Genomic DNA, 22,735 nt, shown 5'->3' with positions numbered 1-22,735 from the left:
ACAGTCAGCAGAAGGTCGCATGTTCAACCTCCTGCCGACTGTACACTGCACATGTCCGTGACAATTATGTAAAGGGATATTAAGTATACCAAATGAATATCATATCAGGAAATGCGTTATAGTGAAATTATTAAACACGTGTCCCCAATTAGCGTTTATCCCTTTCAGCATTGGATGACACTTTGAAAGACAAATACGCCAATTTGCTCTGTTTTGCGCCAAGCCCCATTAGCTCACCTAGTAAGTAACTTGCCTGCAGTTACATTTCAAGAAACAAGTCCGGGTTCAAAGCTCGGTAGTGAATTTTTTTATTTTTTTTCACCCCCAACTTTCATTTCAATTGTTTTACATTAAAAAAATAATATAGTAACCCTAAGTGCATCCATCAATTCTGTAAATAAATGTGAAATTATTAAACACGTGTCCCCAATTAGCGTTGATGGCTTTCAGCATCAGATGACACTTTGAAAGACAAATATGCCAATTTGCTCTCATTTGCACTTAGCTCCATTCGCTCACTTGGTAAGTAAGTTGAGCATAGATGCATTTTGAAACAAGCAAGTTCCTATTCAAAACTCGGTGGGGAAATGTTTTTTTTTTTTTTCTTTCACCCCCAACTTTTATTTCAGACATGGATATTGTTCAATTGTTTTACATAAAAACGTAATATACTAACAGTAAGTGCATCCATCAATTCTGTAAATAGAAATATAAAACGTGGTTAGAAATCGAGCCCTCTGTGATCTATCCTTCCCTCCTTCCTCTCTTATGTTTTTCCTCTGGTCACTTGAGATCTCCTCAATTTATTGGAAGTTTGAGGTTTCTGGGGTTGGTATAAGACTCTGGTTTTGTAACCACGCAGGAGGGGTTTGGTTGGTGCTGGATTTCACTTTGCTGGATTGGATGTACTGGTTTCTATGGATCTCACTCTGCCTCATCGATCCTTCCCTCCTTCCTCTCCTTAGTTTTTCCTCCGGACTCTTGAGATCTCGTTAATTTGTTGGAATTTAGAGGCTTCTGGGGTCAGCGTAAGACACTGATTCTGTAACCATGGGGAAGGCAGGAAGTGTCTGGCCGGTGCTGGATTTCACTTTGATTTATCTTTCTTTATCTTTTTTTACCTTTTCTCTGGTCTCCTGACCATTTGAACTTCACGACTCTGGCGAGACTTTGAAGTACCTGGTTAAGGTGAAGGGTAATGGGATTTTTATAAGGTTTTAGGTGAATTAATGAGTATAAATTTATACGTATTTGTACACACATGCACGCACGCAAACGCACGCACGCGCCCACGCACGCACACATAAACACACACACAAAAAAAAGAAAAAAAAAAGGAGAGAGCAATGATGATAAGACTAACGAATGAACAATTCTGAGCTCTTAAAAAAAACAACAACAAAAAAGAAATCGAGCTCTCTGTGAATCACCTCATTATTATAACATTGGAGCAGTTGCTCATATACTTCCTCCGTGGTTCAGTGGGTAAAACACTGGTACCTATCCATGTGTTCGCTGGTACGATACCGGCCTGGGCCCTTTATTTATTATTATTATTATTTTTAAGTTAAAACTGAAATCCCTTGACAACAGCCATTTTCTTTTGTCAAAAATTGTAAAACGTGGCTGACGCTCGGCAAGTGTCGAGCGCTCGCGACAAAAAGTGTCGCGCTTCATTTGGTGGAAAAACACGTAGTCGCGGAAGGGAAGCATCCACGGGATCCCATTGAAAAGAGATACAATGCTGCCATCTGCTGGCCAGAGTTAGTGGGTGTTTTCTTTTTTTTTTTTATTATTTTGCAGCGCTTTAAGTGGGCGAACGCACCGGGACGGAGCTTGGGCACTTCTCACCGTGCAAAGAACGTACTGTCACAGTCTGTCAGTGTTCCGGTACGCTTGACAATGCATATTTTGATCCCAAAATGTTGTTCTGCCGAGCGCCGTTCGCCCACGGACTTATAATGTGGAAATCCGTTGCTTCTGTTGCAACTAAAGCATTGTTGTGTTTCTCTAAGTTGTGTTGGCTTAACTACAGCGTGGGCTAACAGCTCTTACTTTTAGTGCTGTATATTAAGACGCTGAGACCGCAGCTTGGCATCGGCCATCTCTTTACTCAACTCTTTTGTTCATTCATCCATAGACAACAACATACTACAGTGCCGCCTAGCTGTCAAAATGTAATACACCACATCGCTCTTTTCCAACAAAAGTGCCGTTTGACTATTTTTTTTTTTTTATTTATTTTTTTTTTTTAATGCCAAATATTCTTTGCAATGGTAAGTGTATAAACATATATCACCCAAACATTAGTATTACTATTCTTTACGGAAACACTGTTGAGTATTAATCCAAATATATTTCAAGTTACATGCAAATACAACTTTAAAAGTCATTTGCTCCCAATAACGTGTAAATGTTTTTTTAGTGTTTTAATTGTCCCAAAGACGTATTTATACATTATTTTTTTATTCTAGAGCATACAGAAGGCTTTAATGCAGCCTCTCAACTGCAAAGAACGGTTGCAGAAATGGTAGTTATTACACAAACGGCCAGCAGGTGGCAGCAGAGCAAAGGAGATCAACCAGAGCCATGTAGAAAAAAAGCTAAATTACTTCCAATTTTAAATAGATTTGTGAAAACTGATGAAACTTAGCTTTCTTCTCATGCTAATTGCTGCAAAACGGAAACAGATCGAAACATACTTTTTTTTTCCTGATGAAAGAAGAGACGTTAATCTTTCTTTTGATAGGTTCCATGCTTTTATAGCAATAGAACACAATATTCTGCGGGCCTTGCAAAATCAGTCAAAATCCAGTAAAACAGCCATGAGCGAACGCGATTGTTTCTGTGAAAATGGCTGGGAGTTAAAGAGTTAAATTAACAATAATTCCTACTTCCACTTTTTTTTTTTATGACAACATACTAAACATATGAACAAATGTGTCATGGACCTATGAATTCAAAACATCCACTTAGTTATCCCGATACCTCGCAAGGCGCCTGACTGTTCCTCCTAAGCATCATTCCTCCTGGAGTCTGCACGTTGTAGGAGCGAGGTTCCTCTGTCTTTTGGACGACAACTGCTGGCTCCCAGCCATGCTGTGTTTGCATGTGCACCGTGTTACCTGGAGTCAACACTGGTAGTGGCTTTGCACGATGGTCAAAGTGTTGTTTCTGGCGAAACTGCATTGCTCTTATCTTGTTGGAGATGTTTGGTGGGGTAGATTGTTTGAGTACAGCACAAGAACATGGCAGTGTGCTGCGCAGAACTCTTCCCATCAACATTTTTGCCGGTGACATGTTCAGTCCAGTAACTGGAGTATTTCTCAGAGACAGCAGCACTACATGTGGGTTGTGTTTTGTGTCAAGTAGACTGACATGGCATACTTTTTTTGTGCTGAAGTTTGCTGATAATCCTTTTTTTTTTTTGTTCAGCACCAGCACCCAAATATGTGAAAGAGGAGTATAGGCATTGCTTCTAAATAGATGAATGAAAAAAACTTAACTGTACTATTAATTTATATATGGTAGGTGACTATTGCTGACTACTAATGGGATGGTGGATGGGTTTGCATTTGACATTTAACTGCAAGTTACTACTTAATTACTACTACTACTACTACTTCTACTACTAGTAATTAATAGTTAATTACTTTGTAATTTTCAGAATTTACCTTTCTATTTCCTTCATTAGCCTTCAGCTATTAGCATTCAGCTTAGCATTCAGCTATTAGCATTCGGCTTTCAGCATTCCCACGCAATTTCTCCAGAAATTGCACTTAGTCTAGTTTATACAGGAGGTGCCATTTTTGGACAGTCACGTGATAATCGTGATATAACGCATGCTGTAATCAAGTATAAAGGGGGAATTCTGCGTTATTGCAACAAACAACTTCTTCAAAAGAAGTAGTACAGCTACGTAGGAGTCGTCAAAGATTTGAGTCCAGCCGAAAGTGAAGACACAACTCTGGTCGATCATGAGGACGCATTTAGCGTAATGGTTATACAGAGTAAAGGTTAGGGACCATCCATAAATTACATATTCCAGAGTGACGCATCTTTGATAAGTAGCAGCGTTTCTGTTAAATTAATTAAGTGGCGGCGCCCCGCTATTCCTAAAGCAGTTGGGGGCTGGAGAAGAGTGCAGTCACACAGACACAAACACAACCAGGCAGCAGGGCTAGACACTGCGACCAATTTACCACAAATGCTGTCAACTTTACAGTATTATTTAGCCCATTATTGCAATGAAAATTTAATATTTTGTCTATAATTAATTTGATACTTTCAGTATTTTTCACGTACAAATAGTACCTTTAAAAACACATTTTGCAACTTGCTGTCGACTAAAAATGACATCACAAGGGCTCAGATAACCAATCACAGCTCACCTGTTTTCTAGATTTGGTTATGTGACATTCACAAGCTGACCTGTGATTGGTTACTGGTTATTTATCTCTTTATTCACTACTTCTTATTTATTTACTGATGTAAAAAAACAACAACCTGTATTCGCACTTCAAAATGTTTGCTTTGTTCTTGTTTACTGCAAAACTGATGTTTATATTTTTGTACAGCACTTTGTATACAGCAATGCCTGTTCTTAAAGCGCTTTATAAATAAAGTTGAGTTGAGTTGTTGTTGTTCATTAATCGGCTAAATATTAACATACATGTACAATACTTATGGGTGTTGCTCAACGGCTGCATGCTTTCACATGTGATCAGAAAGTCCCATGTGAGTTTGTAATACAGTACTTTATCTTTTAGGATTTCCAAACATTGCTGATCCCTGCTAAGATTGAGTCCTCTGTGGAGCCAACCCAGTCGAATCCTCTACGGCCAGTTAGTGCTCTGACAAGAGAGGAAGAAATGGAAGATCATGTCCTTTATAAACTTGAGACAACAAATGATGCTCAGAGGAAGATGAATCAGAATAGTGATTTGACAGTCAGGCAGATTCACGACTTCCTTGAACCACAAGAGAATATTAACATGGATCAGTATTTTGTTCCATCTGAAGTATTGTTGCGTTATGCTCTCATCCTGGATATTGTCAAACCCACCTGCCGGAGGTCTATCTGCTTCACCAAAGGGTAGGTACAGTAGTACTTTGTATTTCTTATTCTTTCTTCCTGCAGGACTATAAACTAAAACTAAAACTATAAAATCAAAGACTGTGGAGAAATGATGAGATTAAAAAAAATCCAAAAGAAAATGCGGGTGGCTGAAAGGAGGTGGAGAAAAACTAAACTTTCAGTTAGGGCAGTGCAATTAATCGAAATTCAATTACGATTTCGATTGTTAACCTCCACGATTACAAAATATGCATAATCTTACAAAAACGATTATTAATAGTAGAGCTGAAATGACATTTCTGCCTCGGCGAGCCGCTGAGATAGTCGTAGTCAAGCTAACGGCAGTTTGCATGACAGTACACGGGGCTGTGAGAAACCAAATTTCAAAATAAACCTTACTTTACCAAGTAGTATATGTAGATCAATGCATTGTAACACTTTTATTTTGAAGTTGTTACCGGAACGTGTCATTGGAATGCAAGATGTGCTCCTCTATTCGGAAATTGTGAACAATGGCAATATAAATGCACCAAACTGTTGGGCCAGACGTCAGTAACACAACTTCGTCCTGAAGTCAGGTTCAAGCCCAAGGTAAGAGGCTAATAAGACATAATTATGCTGACGTTGTATTGTACGGCGCCTGGTGCCAGCGTTTAGCCGTGACTGCTAGCTAACAGTGAGCTAACAACAGTGTTAGCCGTCATGCGCAACCTTTAACCGGACGCGGGTTTGTCCGCCTTTTCAGCCGCGTTGAGTTGATTAGTATGAACGAATCGAGTCATTTGAATGTGAACGATGGGAACCGAGTCTTTATTGACAGCGGACAACAACAGCCATCCCCCCTCCCACTAGTGCACCAAGCATTTGCTTTAGGAGGGATTGTCGTCTTCGCACTTTACCGTCAATCAAACAATTACGCGGCTCGTTAAGGTCTGAAACCAGCAATAAATAAATAAATAAAAAACATTGCTCACTGCGTGTGTCATGCATGGTAGAAGTGAAAAACACAACAACTACAGCGACAGGATCGGCCGGCGTACAACAACACCACCAGTGCGGTGAGCAGGGGGAGAGGAAAAGCTCGCCACCAAGTATAGAAGTGAGTAAGTACAGAGTAGATTTGATAAATAACAGCTAGACAATCAAAACACGCTCGCTGGTGCAGTGTACACACGTGCTGGCCAATGTATGTAGTACAAACATATTTACATTTTCTTTCGTTCTGTAAAATAATTAAACCTTATTGAATATTATAGACGATTCCATACGGAAGCGTAGAGCTGCTAATGTGGAGTAAACATTTTTGACTGGCGACTATGTTCGAACATACTCGCAAATATGTTCGAACATACATGTAGGCTACATGCTACAAAGTTAGCATACCTTCCTATGATGCCACGGGGTATTATTTGCGCATGCGCTAGTGAAAACAAAACCCCATTTTTTAGGCTTTTGGGCCATATTACCACTTCTTTAGAAAATTAAATAGACAAAAAACATTGTTTATTCGTAACTTTTACTATTTATTATGTCTGCCGTACATGATTTAGGTTTGTCATTTTTCGCCCCATAATGCAATGGGGTATGACGCTTCCGCACTTGAGTACCACAGCAATCGATCGGCGGAACAGAGCCTCGCCACCGACGGGGACAATTCAGTAAGTAAACGTCGTTCCTAATTTTTTTTATTGCTTTATTGTTAAGTCGGCCTTGCATGATTTCCGTTCGGCCAGCTTGTTGAAACGTATGTCAAACGCAGCGGTTACTTTGACGTGAGCGGCAACTCCCCATCTATCGAAGAGAGACAGGAAGAAGGAGCCGCGCACATTGTAAGACACACGGCAATATAACCGATTCACAGTAGCCTACACATCATGCTAAAATATCCTCTTGACGGTAAAATAGCCGTTCACGCCAGGTCAAGAATATATCGCTCTGGCGATTGACCAATTAGAGACGTTCAAGACAAAATAACGCTAGTAGCGAGTTGCCAGTCACGGTAAAATGATCACTGCCAAAACTTTACACTAAACTGTTAATACAGTATTTTACATGATCATTATGTCTCATTCACATTTGATCAAAAATTCACATTGGGATGGCATGATGGGACGTTTTCATGTATATCCTTTATTCACAGTTTCTCTAAAGAGAATTGTAGTAAAAAAAAAAAGAATAGAATTACAACTAACTGAAGAATACCCTGTTATGACGTTACAACAGTAGGCTCTTACCTGGCAAGCCTGATTGCATGCTTTTCTTGTTTTAGACCAATTTCATATCCTAATAGTGCTGGTCCTGCCCTTCAGACAGCACACACCATTGTAATAGAGCGGCTCAACTCTCAGAACTTCATGGCACATTTTATATTTGTTCCTGTGAACTTATGTGTCGCATGTCCCCCTTCTGGCAAACCAAGTAAGTTTGTTTTTATGTTTTACAGGTGTGAAAGAAGGATTAAAAATACTGTCAACATGGACAATGAACAGGAGCATACGGATGACTTGCTGAAGACACATTTCTTATTGGGACTTTAAATGTTTGTTGGGCTTATTCGATTAAAATTGTAATTGTCCTGAATAACTGAAGAAGAAAAAAAAATGATTTTTTGATATCGCCAAGCCCTAAGTCACCATACATAATGTTTTGAGTATTTTATTTTAATACTATGTTGAAACATGCTTTTTAAATTTTAGTTTTCACAACACTGTGATTACAATATCGTAGACTCAAAACTAGTGGTGTTATGTTTTCCCCACCCATGTCATATTGTTTATGACAGTGATCATCCCCACTGGGGGTTGTTGTTGAACACCAAGTATGTTATCACAACTTAACTCATTTGCTCCCAATAACGTGTAAATACGTTTTTTTTAATGTTCTAAGTGTCCCAAAGATGTATTTATACATTTTTATTTATTTTTTTTTATGCTAGAGCATACAGAAGGCTTTGATGCAGCCTCTCAACTGCAAAGAACGGTTGCAGAAATGGTAGTTATTACACAAACGGCCAGCAGGTGGCAGCAAAGCAAATGAGATCAACCAGGACCATCTAGAAAAAAAGCTCAATTACTTACAATTTTATAGATATAGATTTATGAAAACTGATGAAACTTAGCTCTCTTCTAATGTTAATTGCTGCAAGACGGAAACAGATAGAAACATACTTTTTTTTCCTGATGAAAGAAGAGACTTTAATCTTTCTTTTGATAGGTTCCATGTCTTTATAGCAATAGAACACAATATTCTGTGGGCCTTGCAAAATCAGTCAAAATCCAGTAAAATAGCCGGGAGCGAATGGGACTACTTCTGTGAAAATGACTGGGAGTGAATGAGTTAACCACAAAATTCTTGAAAAAAGTTTAAGAACCATTTTTTTTTTTTTTGCCTTTGAGAAGATAAAGTAGCATTGTTAAGGAACATTTCAGAAATTGTGCAATACAATCTGATGTTTTGAAATAAAAAAATTCAAAGAAAATTATTTATTATTATATTTATTTATTATATATATTATAAATTATTTTATCAAAAACATTTCCAGTGCAATCATGGAACATTTCAGAAATTTAGCAATGAAATCTGCTGTTTTGAAATAAAATACTCCAAGGAAAATATATTTTCTCTATCAAAAATATTTCCAGTGCACTTGTTATGGTATGGAACAGTTCAGAAATTGAGCAATATTGAAATAAAATACTTCAAAGAAAAATATATTTTATCCAAAATATTTAAAGTGCTATAATTGACACAATATGTAAACTATTAAACATTGTACATGTAGCATGGTAAACCTGATGAAGAAATCCATTTTAGAAATATGCTGTAAAAAGCAAACATTTGCAGTGCTTCAGAAATGATAGTTGTGTTGTTTTTCCTCTACGCTATATCCAAAACCGCTTTGATCATATCCTAAGCTTTCACTACTGAGGATATGATCAAATTCCACCCTTAACTCTGGGAAGGCCGTTTATGTCCAGGGCAGTTCCATGGTAGGCCCACATGTATGAGCAATTGGCCTACGCGCAACTCCATCCAAAGGGGTAAACAATATTCCCATTTTACCAACACATAGTGCATCTGAACCTATGGTAAACCTCAAAAACTTTTGAAGGCCGCGTTGATCGAGTTCTCTGATATATTGTAAGTACCGGAGACTTAGATGCTCTGCTTGTGTAGAGGGAGAAGCTTCCAACAACTTAAGAACTTTCTTTGTGGTGGGCTTCACATTTTCATAGATTTGTTCAAGACTGCCCACACTACCAAAAGACTGCCTGAGCTTGGGACCCACAACCACTACTGACATTTTATCAAGACTATATTTTGGCTGTTGGATTATCAGCTTGTGAGCAACACTTAAAAGTGTAGTTTTCAAGTTGTCTTTTCCTGGGATAGACTTGGCTCCCATGCGATCTAAAAAGTCCATCATATCCTCCTTCTCTTCATCGTCAAGATCCTCTTGTAAAGTAGGGGTGTGCTCAAAAAACCGAGACGGCAATATATCGTTGCGGGCCTCATCACAATACACGTATTGATACGCAGGCGTCAGAATCGATATTGCTCGTTAACCTTGCGGCTTGCATTGTACCTAAAAAATCAAAACTAGCAGCGTCTTTGAAGTTAATTGCCTTCAATTAATGCAAAAATCGCTCACCGGTGATTGGACACTGTGTCTTGCTAAGAAAAATGAAAGCAGAGGAAGAATGTCAACATGTATTTATTGATAAACTTAACATGGCACGTGTCTCAGTATACCTTTTTTCCTATATTTTGTTTTTAAAAAAAATAAAATGTGTCTTATTTGGGATACATATGTATCGCGATACGTATTGTATCATGGCCCCTGTATCGTGATACCTATTGTATTGTGAGGTTGGCGGCAATACCCAGCCCTATTGTAAAGCCTAGTCAAGGAGACATTCAGAAATTGTAAGCATTATATATATATATATATATATATATATATATATATATATATATATATATATATATATATATAGTCTATTTCATTTTCTAATGAATTGGTAATGTGGCTCAAAAGCCTAAAAAATGGGGTTTTGTTTTCACTCGCGCATGCGCAAATAATACCCCATGGCATCATGGAAAGGTATGCTAACTTTTTAGCATGTAGCCTACATGTATGTTCGAACGTATTTGCGAGTATGTTCGAATGTATTTGCGACTATGTTCGAACGTATTTGCGAGTATGTTCGAACATATTTCAATACGTTCGAACATATTTGCGAGTATGTTCGAACATATGTGCGAGTATGTTCGAACATAGTCGCCAGGCAAAAATGTTTACTCCTCATTGGCAGCACTACGCTTCCGTAATTCCATATGTCAAAATGAAACTATGATCGGCAAAACCTGCATCAGCAGTCCTACAGAAGTGTAGACTGTGGTGTGAAAGTGGACAGAGATTTTTTGTGACTCACCCACAGCTAAAGGGATGACCTGCTGCTTAGTGTTTTAAAAACATGGTACTAAATAAATAGTCAAAAAGTAGTTTGAGTTTTATTGATATTTTTTTTTTACCAATTAGTTACATAAACATGATCAATAAACCACGCAAAACTTTACCCTCGTTTTCCGCTGGTGTTAGGTTCCAAAAAATACCTGAAATTCGTGAAGCTGTTAGCTTTATGTTTTAAATTTATTATACATATTTTAAGGCTCTAAAACCCCGCACCACACAGTTTATGCACTTTTCTCATCGAGGCATTTACATTTTCTCAAATTCTCTCTTGTTTAAACATTCTCAATGTTCAAACTTTCATAAATTTTATAAAATAGGTATATTACTGTGTAAAAAAATAAATAAATCTGCAAAACAGCAAAGCCATGAAAAGTGAACCGTGTTTTTGTCTTCTATATTTATACTTGTTTAACCAAGAAAGTAGGCTATATACCGTACAGGTATGTTTTTATTTCTATCCAAATACCCGATTATTCGCTAGAATTTCCAGTAGGATATCCGAATACCAAAATATTTGATAGCTGAAACCCTAATAATATTAATTTTGAGTTGTTTTGAGGCACGCCCACACAAGTTATTTCACCAACCACCCCTGTCAAAACTAGATTGCACCCCACAAGTCATATTTCACACGCTGCACCCCAACTTCAAATTTTTGCTAACATAAATAATAATTTATTCTAAAGTCTGTTTGGTCCAAAATGAACTTACATATTTTTTTTTATTTGTCTTAATATTTTCAAATGTTTAAAAAAATTTTTGCTTAGAACAAAAATATACAAAATCGTTTTGAATAATCGTGATTTCAATTATTACCACAATAATCGTGATTATTTTTTCCATAATCGAGCAGCCCTACTTTCAGTTAATTTCGAAATATGACGTGAACAATTCAAATCCTACAATAAAACAGTCAAACAGGCAAGAACATCATATTTCTCAAATCTAATCGCAGTTAATAAAAAAAAATCCAAAATTTTTCCATGTTTGAACTAATCCTTATTTTAAAAAGCCGTCATAGACTCCATCAAACACTCTCAGCGAAGGCTTTGCAGACCACTTCAGAAGTAAAATGGAATTAGGTCCAGTGTTTTAGCTTATCAAAATACAAGTTTTAATAATAAACCTGGACAGTCAGTTTTACCTGAGGAAACACTGGAAAGTTTTACCCTGGATGATGCAAGTACAACGCACTCTCCCAATTGCTCCACTGAGCAGTATTAGAGAACCGGTAATGATGGTCAGTTGTATGTATGGAAGTGGGCGTGGAAAGTGATACTTAGAAAAAATTCAGTGTCGGTCCCATTGAAAATTAATGGGGAAAAGTTGATATTCAACATTAAATTGTGCGAGTACTGTAAATAATATGGAGTCAGACGATATATACCCTGAAAGGCACAGATTTTTTCAGCAAGTTGAATTTTGAGCGGTGTAAATCGGATTATGTGGGAGTAGTTTGACTGCAAAAAAATGGTGTGCTTTTAGCATTTCCATAATAATAATAATAAAGTATACGAATAACATATAACATAAACTTTATGTTCCCACAATAATTTCTGATCATTCTTTTCTTTTGCTTTCAGCATTCCCACAATAAAGGTTAGAAACAACATATGTGGGAATGCTTTCATTCCCACAGTAAAGGTTGCTTTCAGCATTCCCACAATAATAATAATAAAGGTTAGAAACAACAGCATTCCCACAATTATTGTGGGAATGCTTTTAGCATTCCCACAATTATTTCTAATCATTATAGGATTCTCACCTTTCTTAACCTTTTCATACATTTGAGGTAAATGTTACTCTTATCCAAGTGATAGTCACACCTACATTATATTCTAGCTTTAGTTGAAATTAGAGGCAATCTTTGGTGTGCCAACTCACCTCAATGATTTCAGAATTGTAGTATTTATTGCAAACAACTTGTTCCACAGTTTATGAATAACAGCTATCTCGCTTTTTTTTTTTGTCTACTTGTGAGCCATCCATTTAACATTTGTTTATTTTTGTGTGTGCGTTTTTTTTAATTGAAAGCTATGGGCGGTATGTGGAAGGAACTGGCTCAGTATTGCAATGCTGCCTGGAAACAGAGGTATGTTTTAAAAACAATTTTTTAATAATTTGCAAAAAAATTGACAAACAAGAAAAAAACAAACTACAGCTAGAAGAATCGCCATGGTCTAATTAAGACTTGTCAACAAATTTCCAGTGCTGGTGTCACGAAAGATATTTAAAGATCTGGGGTGCTTCTAGACCCCCTGTGGGTGTCACAAAAGATAGATTGCACACTCTCTGGCTCAAGACAAGAAAGACCATGGCTAGCCTCACACACATTCCATCTTTGTAAATTTGTTTGTAGTTTGGCATTTACAGGTTTATAGTTAACTGCATACATCTTTATAAACACCTGGGTCTTCTTTACATTAATTTTCTAACCTGATAAACTGAATAGCTTCCATATTCTGAAAGGTCAGGATCCAAATCTGGCTTATACTCATCGTCCTCCAAATCGGTGTAAGTGTCGGGATGATCGGGCGTCCTGCCGGTCTCCCGGTAGTCGTCCTCACTGGACGCGGCCGGCGGAGCGTCGCTGAACGGCTGCTCGACGCGTTTCTTCGACGTGAAACTTGATCGCCGCCATCATCCTTTGATGACGATGCTTTTACAGCCGAAAAAAACTCATCCAGTGTTAGCTGTTTTATTTTTCTGCCCATCGCTCGCACTCTTTCATCCTCCGCGGCCTCCGTGTTACTCGAACCGGCCGCCTCAGCCCCCGGCCGACGCATACACTTCCTGTTTTTTTTTCTTCTACAACGTAATAGTGGCTGACTATTATAGTTGTTGACACCCGCTGGCCGTTGTTAACGTCGCAGTCAAGCCTGATCCTTCACTCAAAAGTTGCGTCAAACCCTAATGTACACTATAGCATAAAATAAGCCTTACGGCGTATATATACGTCATGTGTACGCGGCGACAATGACGCTTATGATGTACATATACGTCATATGTATTGAGAGAGTTAATTTATTGATGTAAATTTTATTCACTTGTATACTTAACAATGTATTTTGTTCTCATTTTACTTAACTTACTCTTTATCTTTACTGCAGGACCGATTCCTGTTTAGTGGACAGCACTTTGTATACAGCAATGCTTGTTTTAAAGTGCTATATAAATAAAGTTGAGTTGAGCTGAGTTGAGTTCTGTTGCGAAATAAGACACTCGGGTTTCTGAAACAGTTTTTATTTCTTTTTGTGTGTCAGTCAGAGCTGGATTCAGACAGGGTGGGGGGCTGTCTCTTTGTGAAAGGGGGACAGCCCGTCTGGTGGTCTGTGGGGGCTGCTATTGGTCCCCACCCAACCCCCACGGTGGCATATCCAGGACACAGAAATGAAATTCCTTTGTCTGTTATGAGGTTTCAAAAGTTATAACCAGCCATTAATTGTTACCAAGTAATCCATAACATAGCCTGAATATTATTTGTTTGGATTCTTATTATTTTACTTTCCTGCTCTGCAGATCGAGAGTGTTTTTAAAAATCTGGACCAATTGTTAGAAGAAGAAAAAGTTCAACAGCTACTGAGACTGAAGCTTCGTTATTTTACCCCCAAAGAAGTAGCCAACATCATGGGCTTCCCTGAAAGCTTTTGTAAGTATAAAAGCCATCAGCACTTGAAGTTGTACAATTTTTTTTTTTAATAACAGTTCCATCAAATACAATTACATCATCACTGCTTTCTTTCTTTGCTGTACAATTAAAATGACAAACGGTTTGATCAATCACAAACTGCTTGTAGCCAGGCCTGCACTAGCACGGTAGGACCAGCAGGATTTTTCCAGGTTGGCCTGCCAAGGGCTGCTGTTTATTTTTGGGTGACAAGTTCGTTTCAAAAGCAGCAGTTCGAGTGCTTTTGGTAGACCTAGCCAAACCCAGTGCATGTGCCTGATGGAGACGACAGAGTAAGCAACACAAAAACCTCTCATGTGTCTTAATAGCCACGGCCTGAAAACATATGACAAAATTCTGTTATAGATGGAGTGCCACCTAGTGGTGATAATAAATGTCATACTGTGGAACCTCAACTTACGAACGTCTTTTCATGCGAAATTTTCAAGTTACGAAACGCCTCAACGGGAAAATATTGCCTCTTGTTACGAAAGAAATTTCTAGATACGAAAGGTAAAAATACATTACCAAACGCAAGATATTTTCAGCTATGGCTATTACCTACCATAGGTATCTATGAGCATAGATACTAGATCGGTGTCTATACAGCGTCCTCATCATTAATCCTGCGGCCCATCAGGTGTTCGGATAGTTTTTCGTAAATGTATTAACTAACGGCCGACGAATTCAAACAATTGGTGATTGATAAAGACACAGTCAGTTTTTAATTGCGACGAGACGGGCCTTTTTTGGAATAAGATGCCTCACCGTACCGGAAGTTTCCATGAAGTTTCGGAATTTGTTTAAGAGTCACCCAGAAAAAAGTGCTCACCAGTCGGGGGTTTGCTCACTAAGATGATGTTTGCCTTGGACATTTTCGAAGGATTTAAAAAAAAAAAAAAAAAAAAAAAAGCAAACACCCTTGGATCAGTTCTTTACAAAACACCAGGCAAAAAAACACCTGAGAGGGAATATGAACCAAAGAGGGCAAAAAACGATGAGGACAGCAGTTAAAAAGATTAATGACCATCATTTTTATTCTTTATTCTTTGTTTTTTAAATTATGCACAACTCATTTATTGTGCAATAATCTAATTGTTACATGTTTTGATGCATTTTCATGCTTTATAAAACATTTATGTCTGAATTTTGGGAGGCTTGGAACTAGGGGTGTTAAAAAAAATCGATTCGGCGATATATCGCGATACTACATCGCGCGATTCTCGAATCGATTCAATAAAAAAAAAAATCTTTTTTTTTTTTTTTTTTTTTTTTTTTTTAAGAGCTCAGAATTGTTCATTCGGTAGTCTTACCAATTCAACGTCTTATCATCATTGCCTTTTTTTTTTTTTTTTTTTGTGTGTGTGTGTGAATCGATTTTTAAACTTCCATTTTTAATGGAAAAATATTCAACAAAACGTCTGACTTCGGGTTAGGATTCACACCTTGAGCATGGAAGAATGTTATATGAACGGAACATTAAGCCTTAATATTTTATTTTAATGCTGTTCAAACAAACAGATTACAACCTCTATAAGACTGAAATTTCAGATAAATAAATAATACATTTTCATACAAATCTTACACTCTACAAGCTTACTGATTAGTATTTTCTAAATTTGAATGAAAAAAAATCTCAACAATCGACTTATAAATTCGTATCGGGATTAATCGGTATCGAATCGAATCGTGACCTGTGAATCGTGATACGAATCGAATCGTCAGGTACTAGGCAATTCAAACCCCTACTTGGAACAGATTAGGGCATTTACATGGAAAATGCGTCTCTACTTACAAAATTTTCTACTTAAGAATTTTCTTCCAGAACCAATTAATTTCGTAAGTAGAGGTACCACTGTACTGTGCCGAGCCAGTTGAAGAGATCCAGTTGAAAATTGGCCAGAAAAGCCTTAACCTTAAAGCCTTACCTTATCATGCCCCACACCAAATATTGTAACTTTTCGCCAAAGGGTGTGGCCGTTATGGTGCCGCAAAGTCTGATGACTCACCGTGACAATAAAATCTGCTTTAATGAGCGTGGTGGTTGGTTTGCGGCACACGCACTTATGTACACATCTGGGTGACGTCACTCAAATACACTGAGACGGAGCCGGCGAACAGAACTCCGTGGAATACGAATAAATACAATATTTATTAGAAACGGATTAGCAATACAAGCACACTGGAACAATTCAGTAGCACTTTAGTAGACTTGTTAACCATTATGTTTTAAATCAGACGTTAGTAGATGCTTGTGTGGCAGCATGGCAGGTTATTTAACGTTGGTTATTTTACAGTTGCATAGCCGTCATAGTTTTGGATCGTTCCTGTCCCGAATCTTTTACCGGATCGTAGTACCAGACCGTTCCGGCCCACTTTCACGTCTGTGTATATGTTATATAATGTATGTACAGTCAAACCTCGGTTTTCGAACATAATCCGTTCCAGAAGGCTGTTCCAAAAGCGAATTGTTCGAAATCCGAAATTTTTCCCATTATAATTAATGTAAATAATTTTAATCCGTTCCAAATCTAAAAAAAACTTTTTCCAAGTTTTTATTATTATTTTTTTTTACTATTTAACACCATAAACTGCACTGTATACTGTTTACCATAAATAGAAAACGGTATTTTAGTGAAATGGTGTAAAAAGAAAAACAAAATGCACTTTCTTTCTTTGAACCCATGATTAGGGGCTAATACACGATGCAAAAAAAAAACAAAAAAAAAACAAAACAGATTTGCGTAAATAACAAAGAACAGTTCTGCTCCGAACGAACTTTGAACGTGAATGTGCTACGCAGGAAGCATCCTAGGCATTCGAGTTAGCTCGGCTCCCGAGTGAGTCGCGTTCAGATACACTCGACTTTTTCTCCCGAGTGAGTCGCGTTCAGGTACGCTCGGCTTTTTCTCCCGAGTGAGTCGCGTTCAGGTACGCTCGACTTTTTCTCCCGAGTGAGTCGCGTTCAGGTATGCTCGACTTTTTCTCCCGAGTGAGTCGAGTTCAGGTACGCTCAGTTTTTTTCTCCTGAGTGAGTCGCGTTCAGGTACGCTCGGCTTTTTCTCCCGAGTGAGTCGCGTTCAGGTACGCTCGGCTTTTTTTCAGTTTGGTCAAGAGCCGATTTTTTGGACGAGTTCTGAGACGTAAAATTCTCCAATTTTCTGGTTGAAAACCGATTTGGTCGAGAACAGAAGCGTTCGAAAACCGAGTTTTGAATGTACTTTTTATGTACAGTTGAGTGCTACATGTTGAAATAACGAATGTCTTGTTAATGTCTCTTTTTAGCCTTTCCAGAGCAAATCCCCACCAGACAGCGTTACAGACTTCTGGGAAACAGCCTCAATGTTGTTGTGGTGGAAAGACTGCTTCACCAGATGATCTCCTAGTGTTGAACAGTAGAGGCAAAAAAAAATAAAAAATGGCACTGCAGATATTTCAATGACTGCTCCCAAAAGATCCCAATTTATATTCTCTTAATGTAGGTTAATGTTATAGTTGAATGAATAGTTAAAAGTAACCCCACAATACATACTCCTCTGTGGGCTTGCTAATGGACGTTTTTTTTTATTTTTTATTTTTCGTGTTGTTTTTTTCTTCTTAACAACTATTGACTTGCTGAATTAAAGAAAAAAAATCCTAAATTAATCCCATTGTGAGGATACATAATTGGTGCTTCAGAAAACATGCTTCATGTCAAATGCATGCTATAGACCTGTGGTTCTCAATTCTTGTCACTCTGGCACCGACATCATCCCCACGTCCACTCAACCTGGTCCAGGCCGGGCCACGTATGGGGGTCTTCTAAATTGCCGTATTTGCGCACAGTAAATGTCTTTCAGCGCAGTAAAAAAAAAAAAAATCCTAACCTGTTTGTATTTTTTATATTAACTTCCTATAAACAAATTAAAACTTGATATAGTACGTGTGGTTAATGGAGTGGGGAAGTAAAATGTGGGGAAAAAAAAAGCTTAAATGCAAGGGGAACAGCCATGTCGTGTTGTGGGACGGAGCGGCTCGTTTTCCATTATTTTGGAGTGGACGATGTGGGCCCATATTTATAAAAAATGTTTTGAGACTTTATTATGCCTAAAATAACCTGTGATTAAAAAAAACTAGGACTGAATCTAATCGTCTGACACATGATGTATGTGTGGTTTGAATTTTTTTTGGAACATACATCATGTAATTTATGATCTCAGGTTTTGGACAGGTGTAATACTGGTTTGGCCATAGGCGTGCACAGGTAGACCCCTAGTGGTGCTGACACCCTTGCCCCTCTGCCTAAAGTGCCCTTTGGAAAGTTTTTTTTTTTTTTTTAATAAACACTTTAATAAACTCTCTCTCTCTCGCCCACTCCCTTTGTCACGTGACCGCTAGCCACTGTTGGTCGCAGTGGGACAGACACAAACACACGCACGCATCTCCTTCCCCTGCTCCTCCACCAGCCAGGTAACTTATTATGAATCCAGTGAAATTGTATTAGTTGTTTGCCCTCTATTCCTTACCAATTTTGTTGTGAAGTAGCATATGTCTCATACACCACAAACAAATGGGCATAAATTAGCCGAATGGCCACCTAAAACGCTATATGCTAATTCAATAATAGATAACGTGATAACCACCACATAGTCAGACTAATTTATTTACTATTATTCCATTTGCGCAAAAAGTGCCCTTTTTTCCTCCCAGAGCACTTGCCCCCGAAAATGTCTGTGCACGCCACTGGGTTTGGCTGTCATGTGCATGTCTGATGTTGTCAAGCGCTTACTGTAAATAAATGGACTCAAGTTAGTTGTTCATGGTTCTGACAACATGATGCGGACAAGTCTTTGAATAGCCCTCACAGGTATAGCTTATAAGAGAAAATTTATATACGTGTTAATTTCATAACAATGAAATGTGCATGGAGCGCTTCTTGCAGTCTTGAGATACAACCATACGCCACACACGGCAGCATTTCACTGTGGAGACAGTAAATTAACATGAAAAAGCTGCGGGAAAACGAATATTTTCAACTTTGGTCGACTTAGTGGGTGGCAACGTAAAATGGCTGCCGGTGGCTTCATCTTCTCTCTATGGTGATTTAAGTGGCATTGTGAGTTTGTATACAAGTCGGTGGATGTTGCTCACCGTAATCCATGGATTGCTCAAGAAGTTTAGGTGAAAGCACAGTCACATGGAAATTAGAGGGAACATTGAAGGCTACCATTTTTTTCCCTAGTGAAAATGTTACCATATTTGTCTTTTTGAAGCCCCGAAACATAAAGACACAACAGTATGTCTATGGCAGCATGCCTTCACACCACATCACTATGTATCGTATTAAATGCACTTACTGTATTCTGAAACATATAGTAAAGCTAATTCACTTACTCCCACATCCATACGGTCTGTGAAAGGGCTACTTTTTTTTCCGATGGTGTGAGCATTTCAAAATAGTAACTGCATCTTCTCCAACTCAGCTGTTTTCTGTGTTGGCATTTTTAATCCTTTGGCTCTCCTGATGACTTTGGGTACTCTCATGTTCCTTTAGTGTCTTGACTTTAAAATTATTGATACCCACCAGTAAAGTGTTTTTGTTTTGTTTTTTTCTTTTGCATACATGGTTCTTTGTTTTCTTCTGTCCCAATTTCAACCATCGCCGCATTAACTTTGCTGTTCATCTCTTGCGCTGGTTTCCACATTATTCTTCATTTTCTGGCGGATGCCGCTCATTGGCGCCATGTTGGTTACACTCCAGCCAATGGCGTGAAATACCTGCATTCACACAGCTAATGGGCATATTAAACGCCATTACGTAGCATTGCGGCAACATCCACAATATAGCAACATTCAGTTGTTACAAAATCACGGGTAAACTGTCTTGAATTGATATCATTCACTTTAGGTGGATAAACGAGTAATCAAGTCACCCAGTCTCAAGATAAATTAATTTGGCAAAAAACAGTTTGGCAATTCTGAGGATTTTCATTGCTCAATGGCTTCTCCCTAGTGCGGCACAAGTGCATTCCTATGGGGCCATTATTGTGCCAAAACTATGAAAAACTGTTATAAACTGAAGTCACAATTATGTAACGAGAAACCACAAATGTGTAACTGATGTTAAATGTGTTACTTTCCCCATCTTACCATGAAAGTAAAAGTTTCTTTCACAGTCCATCTAATCAATCATGAACTTACTGGACATCACTAAAACACTGAACAAAGTGCATGCATTGCTTTAAATATTTTAGCACCAGTGCTAATTAAAAAACAAATGTCCACAGGAAGCTACAAAATTTCAAGATTAAAAGATGCTACATAGAATAAAATGTTGATTTTTCTAAGTAATAATCATGGAAAATACTTTCAGATATTAAACACTTCAATTTTCATCTAATGCTTTTTGATTATTGTGGTTATCATCAGCACACTTGTGTCTCTTGACCTTTTCTTTCCGAGAAAATCTTTGGCCACAAACTGAGCAAGCAAAAAGTTTCTCACCAGTGTGGGTTCTTGTGTGCCTTGTTAAGCTTCCCTTCTCTGAGAAACTTTGACCACAGACTGGGCAGGTATAAGGTTGCTCACCAGTATGGGTTCTTGTGTGTCTTTTCAAGTGTCCCTTTTCTAAGAATCTTTGGTCACAAACTGAGCAGGTAAAAGGTTTCTCACCAGTGTGGGTTCTTGTGCGTCTTAATGTTTCCCTTTACTAAGAATCTTTTGCCACAAACTGAGCATGCAAAAGGTTTCTCACCAGTGTGAGTTCTTGTGTGCCTTGTTAAGCTTCCCTTCTCTGAAAATCTTTGCCCACAAAAAGAGCACACCAAAGGTTTCTCTCCAGTGTGGGTTCTTGTGTGCCTTGTTAAGCTTTCCTTTTGAGAGAATATTTGGCCACAAACTAAGCAGGCAAAAGGTTTCTCACCAGTGTGGGTTTTTGTATGCCTTGTCATGCTTCCCTTCTCTGAGAACCTTTGACCACAAACTGAGCAGGCAAAAGGTTTCTCGCCAGTGTGAGTTCTTGTGTGTATTGTTAAGTTTCCCTTCTGAGAGAACTTTTGGTCACAAGTTGAGCAGGCGAAAGGTTTCTCACTAGTGTGTGTTCTTGTGTGACTTCTTAAGTGTTGCTTCCGATTGAATCTTTGGCCACAAAATGAGCAGACAAAAGCTTTCTCCTCACCTGTATGGGTTTGTGTGTGTACGTTTAAGTTTTTCTTCTCAGAGAATCTTTGGCCACAAACTGAGCAGGCAAAAGGTTTTTCCTCACCAATGTGGGTTCTTGTGTGTATTTTTAAGCTTGCCTTATGTGAGAATCTTTCACCACAATCGGTACAGGCAAAAGGTTTCTCACCAGTGTGTATTCTCATGTGCTGTTTCAGATACCTTTGATAAGCAAATGCATTCCCACAATGAAAACATTTCCAACTTTTGTTGTCAATGTGATTTGTCATTACTCCAGACTCATCAACATCATCATCATCATGGTGAGTTGTGTGTGGCAACATGTCACCATCTGATAGTGGAGCTAAAAGGTAGTCAACTTGTGATCCTCTCCAGTGGTCTCCATCACCTTCTGTTAACATGCGTTGGTGTGAGCTGCTGCTGGGAGGCTCCGCCCCTTTTCTCATTTCACTATGACCTATATCCCTCTTCAAAAGGACATCAGTTAATGGCAACTTGGAAATACCCCCCTCCTCCTTGACGGAGAGAGGGTCTTCTCCCTCTTTCATGCAAGGGTACTCAGGTTCCTCCTTTATTTGGAAATGGGACTGCTCCTCATCTTGTTTAATGTGAGGGATCTCTTCTTCCTCTTCTTCATCTTTTAATATGAGTGTGCAGTGTCTGCTGTCGCTCAGGATGAACATCTTCACTGAGGACTGCAAGACACAATAAAACAAACATGGTTTCATGGATAAAAGCAAAAAAAATAAATCCCAGTCAACTGAAATTTTTCTTGTACTTAACTCATTCACTCCCAGCCATTTTCACAGAAGCAGCCCCGTTCGCTCCCGGCTGTTTTACTGGATTTTGACTGATTTTGCAAGGCCCACAGAATATTGTGTTCTATTGCTATAAAAGCATAAAAAAAAAAGATTAAAAAGAAAGAAAAGAAAGATTAAAGTCTCATCTTTCATCAGGAAAAAAAAAAGTATGTTTCTATCTGTTTCCAGTTTTGCAGCAATTAGCATTAGAAGAGAGTTAAGTTTAATCAGTTTTCACAAATCTATTTAAAATTGTAAGTAATTGAGCTTTTTTTCTACATGGCCCTGGTTGATTTCTTTTGCTCTGCTGCCACCTGCTGGCCGTTTGTGTAATAACTACCATTTCTGCAACCTTTCTTTGCAGTTGAGAGGCTGCATCAAAGCCTTCTGTATGCTCTAGCATAACCCCCCCCCCCCCCCCCCCAAAAAAAAAACACGTATAAATACGTCTTTGGGACACTTAGAACATTAAAAAAACGTACGTTATTGTTAATTGACTACGGTCAATTAACCCAAATTTTGCACTGCAATAGGGTGCACACTATTTCTAAATAATT

The 22,735-nt window shown here is 38.3% G+C and overlaps 1 protein-coding gene and 1 pseudogene across 6 annotated transcripts in view; one reads left to right on the top strand and one right to left on the bottom strand.

Moving 5' to 3' along the window:
* The window catches only part of trdmt1 (tRNA aspartic acid methyltransferase 1), a 123,875-nt gene that overhangs the window by 95,792 nt on the left and 5,348 nt on the right, over positions 1-22,735 (top strand). For 4 of the 6 annotated variants that reach the window (XM_077508316.1, XM_077508317.1, XM_077508319.1 and 1 more), the window contains 3 exons: positions 4,770-5,095; positions 12,588-12,645; positions 14,073-14,202. In XM_077508316.1, coding sequence (XP_077364442.1) covers positions 4,770-5,095; positions 12,588-12,645; positions 14,073-14,202 — 514 coding nt within the window. Of the gene's footprint in view, positions 1-4,769; positions 5,096-12,587; positions 12,646-14,072; positions 14,203-17,505; positions 18,670-22,735 lie in introns of all 6 variants that reach the window. The other 2 variants (XM_077508321.1, XM_077508318.1) reach the window with 1 other exon arrangement.
* LOC144009365 (uncharacterized) lies at positions 20,585-22,061 on the bottom strand (annotated as a pseudogene).

This window comes from Festucalex cinctus, chromosome 20, assembly GCF_051991245.1.
Source record: "Festucalex cinctus isolate MCC-2025b chromosome 20, RoL_Fcin_1.0, whole genome shotgun sequence".
Taxonomy (NCBI): domain Eukaryota; kingdom Metazoa; phylum Chordata; class Actinopteri; order Syngnathiformes; family Syngnathidae; genus Festucalex; species Festucalex cinctus.
The sequence above is the reverse complement of the archived record's forward strand: the minus strand, read 5'-3'. Positions and strand labels throughout refer to the sequence as shown.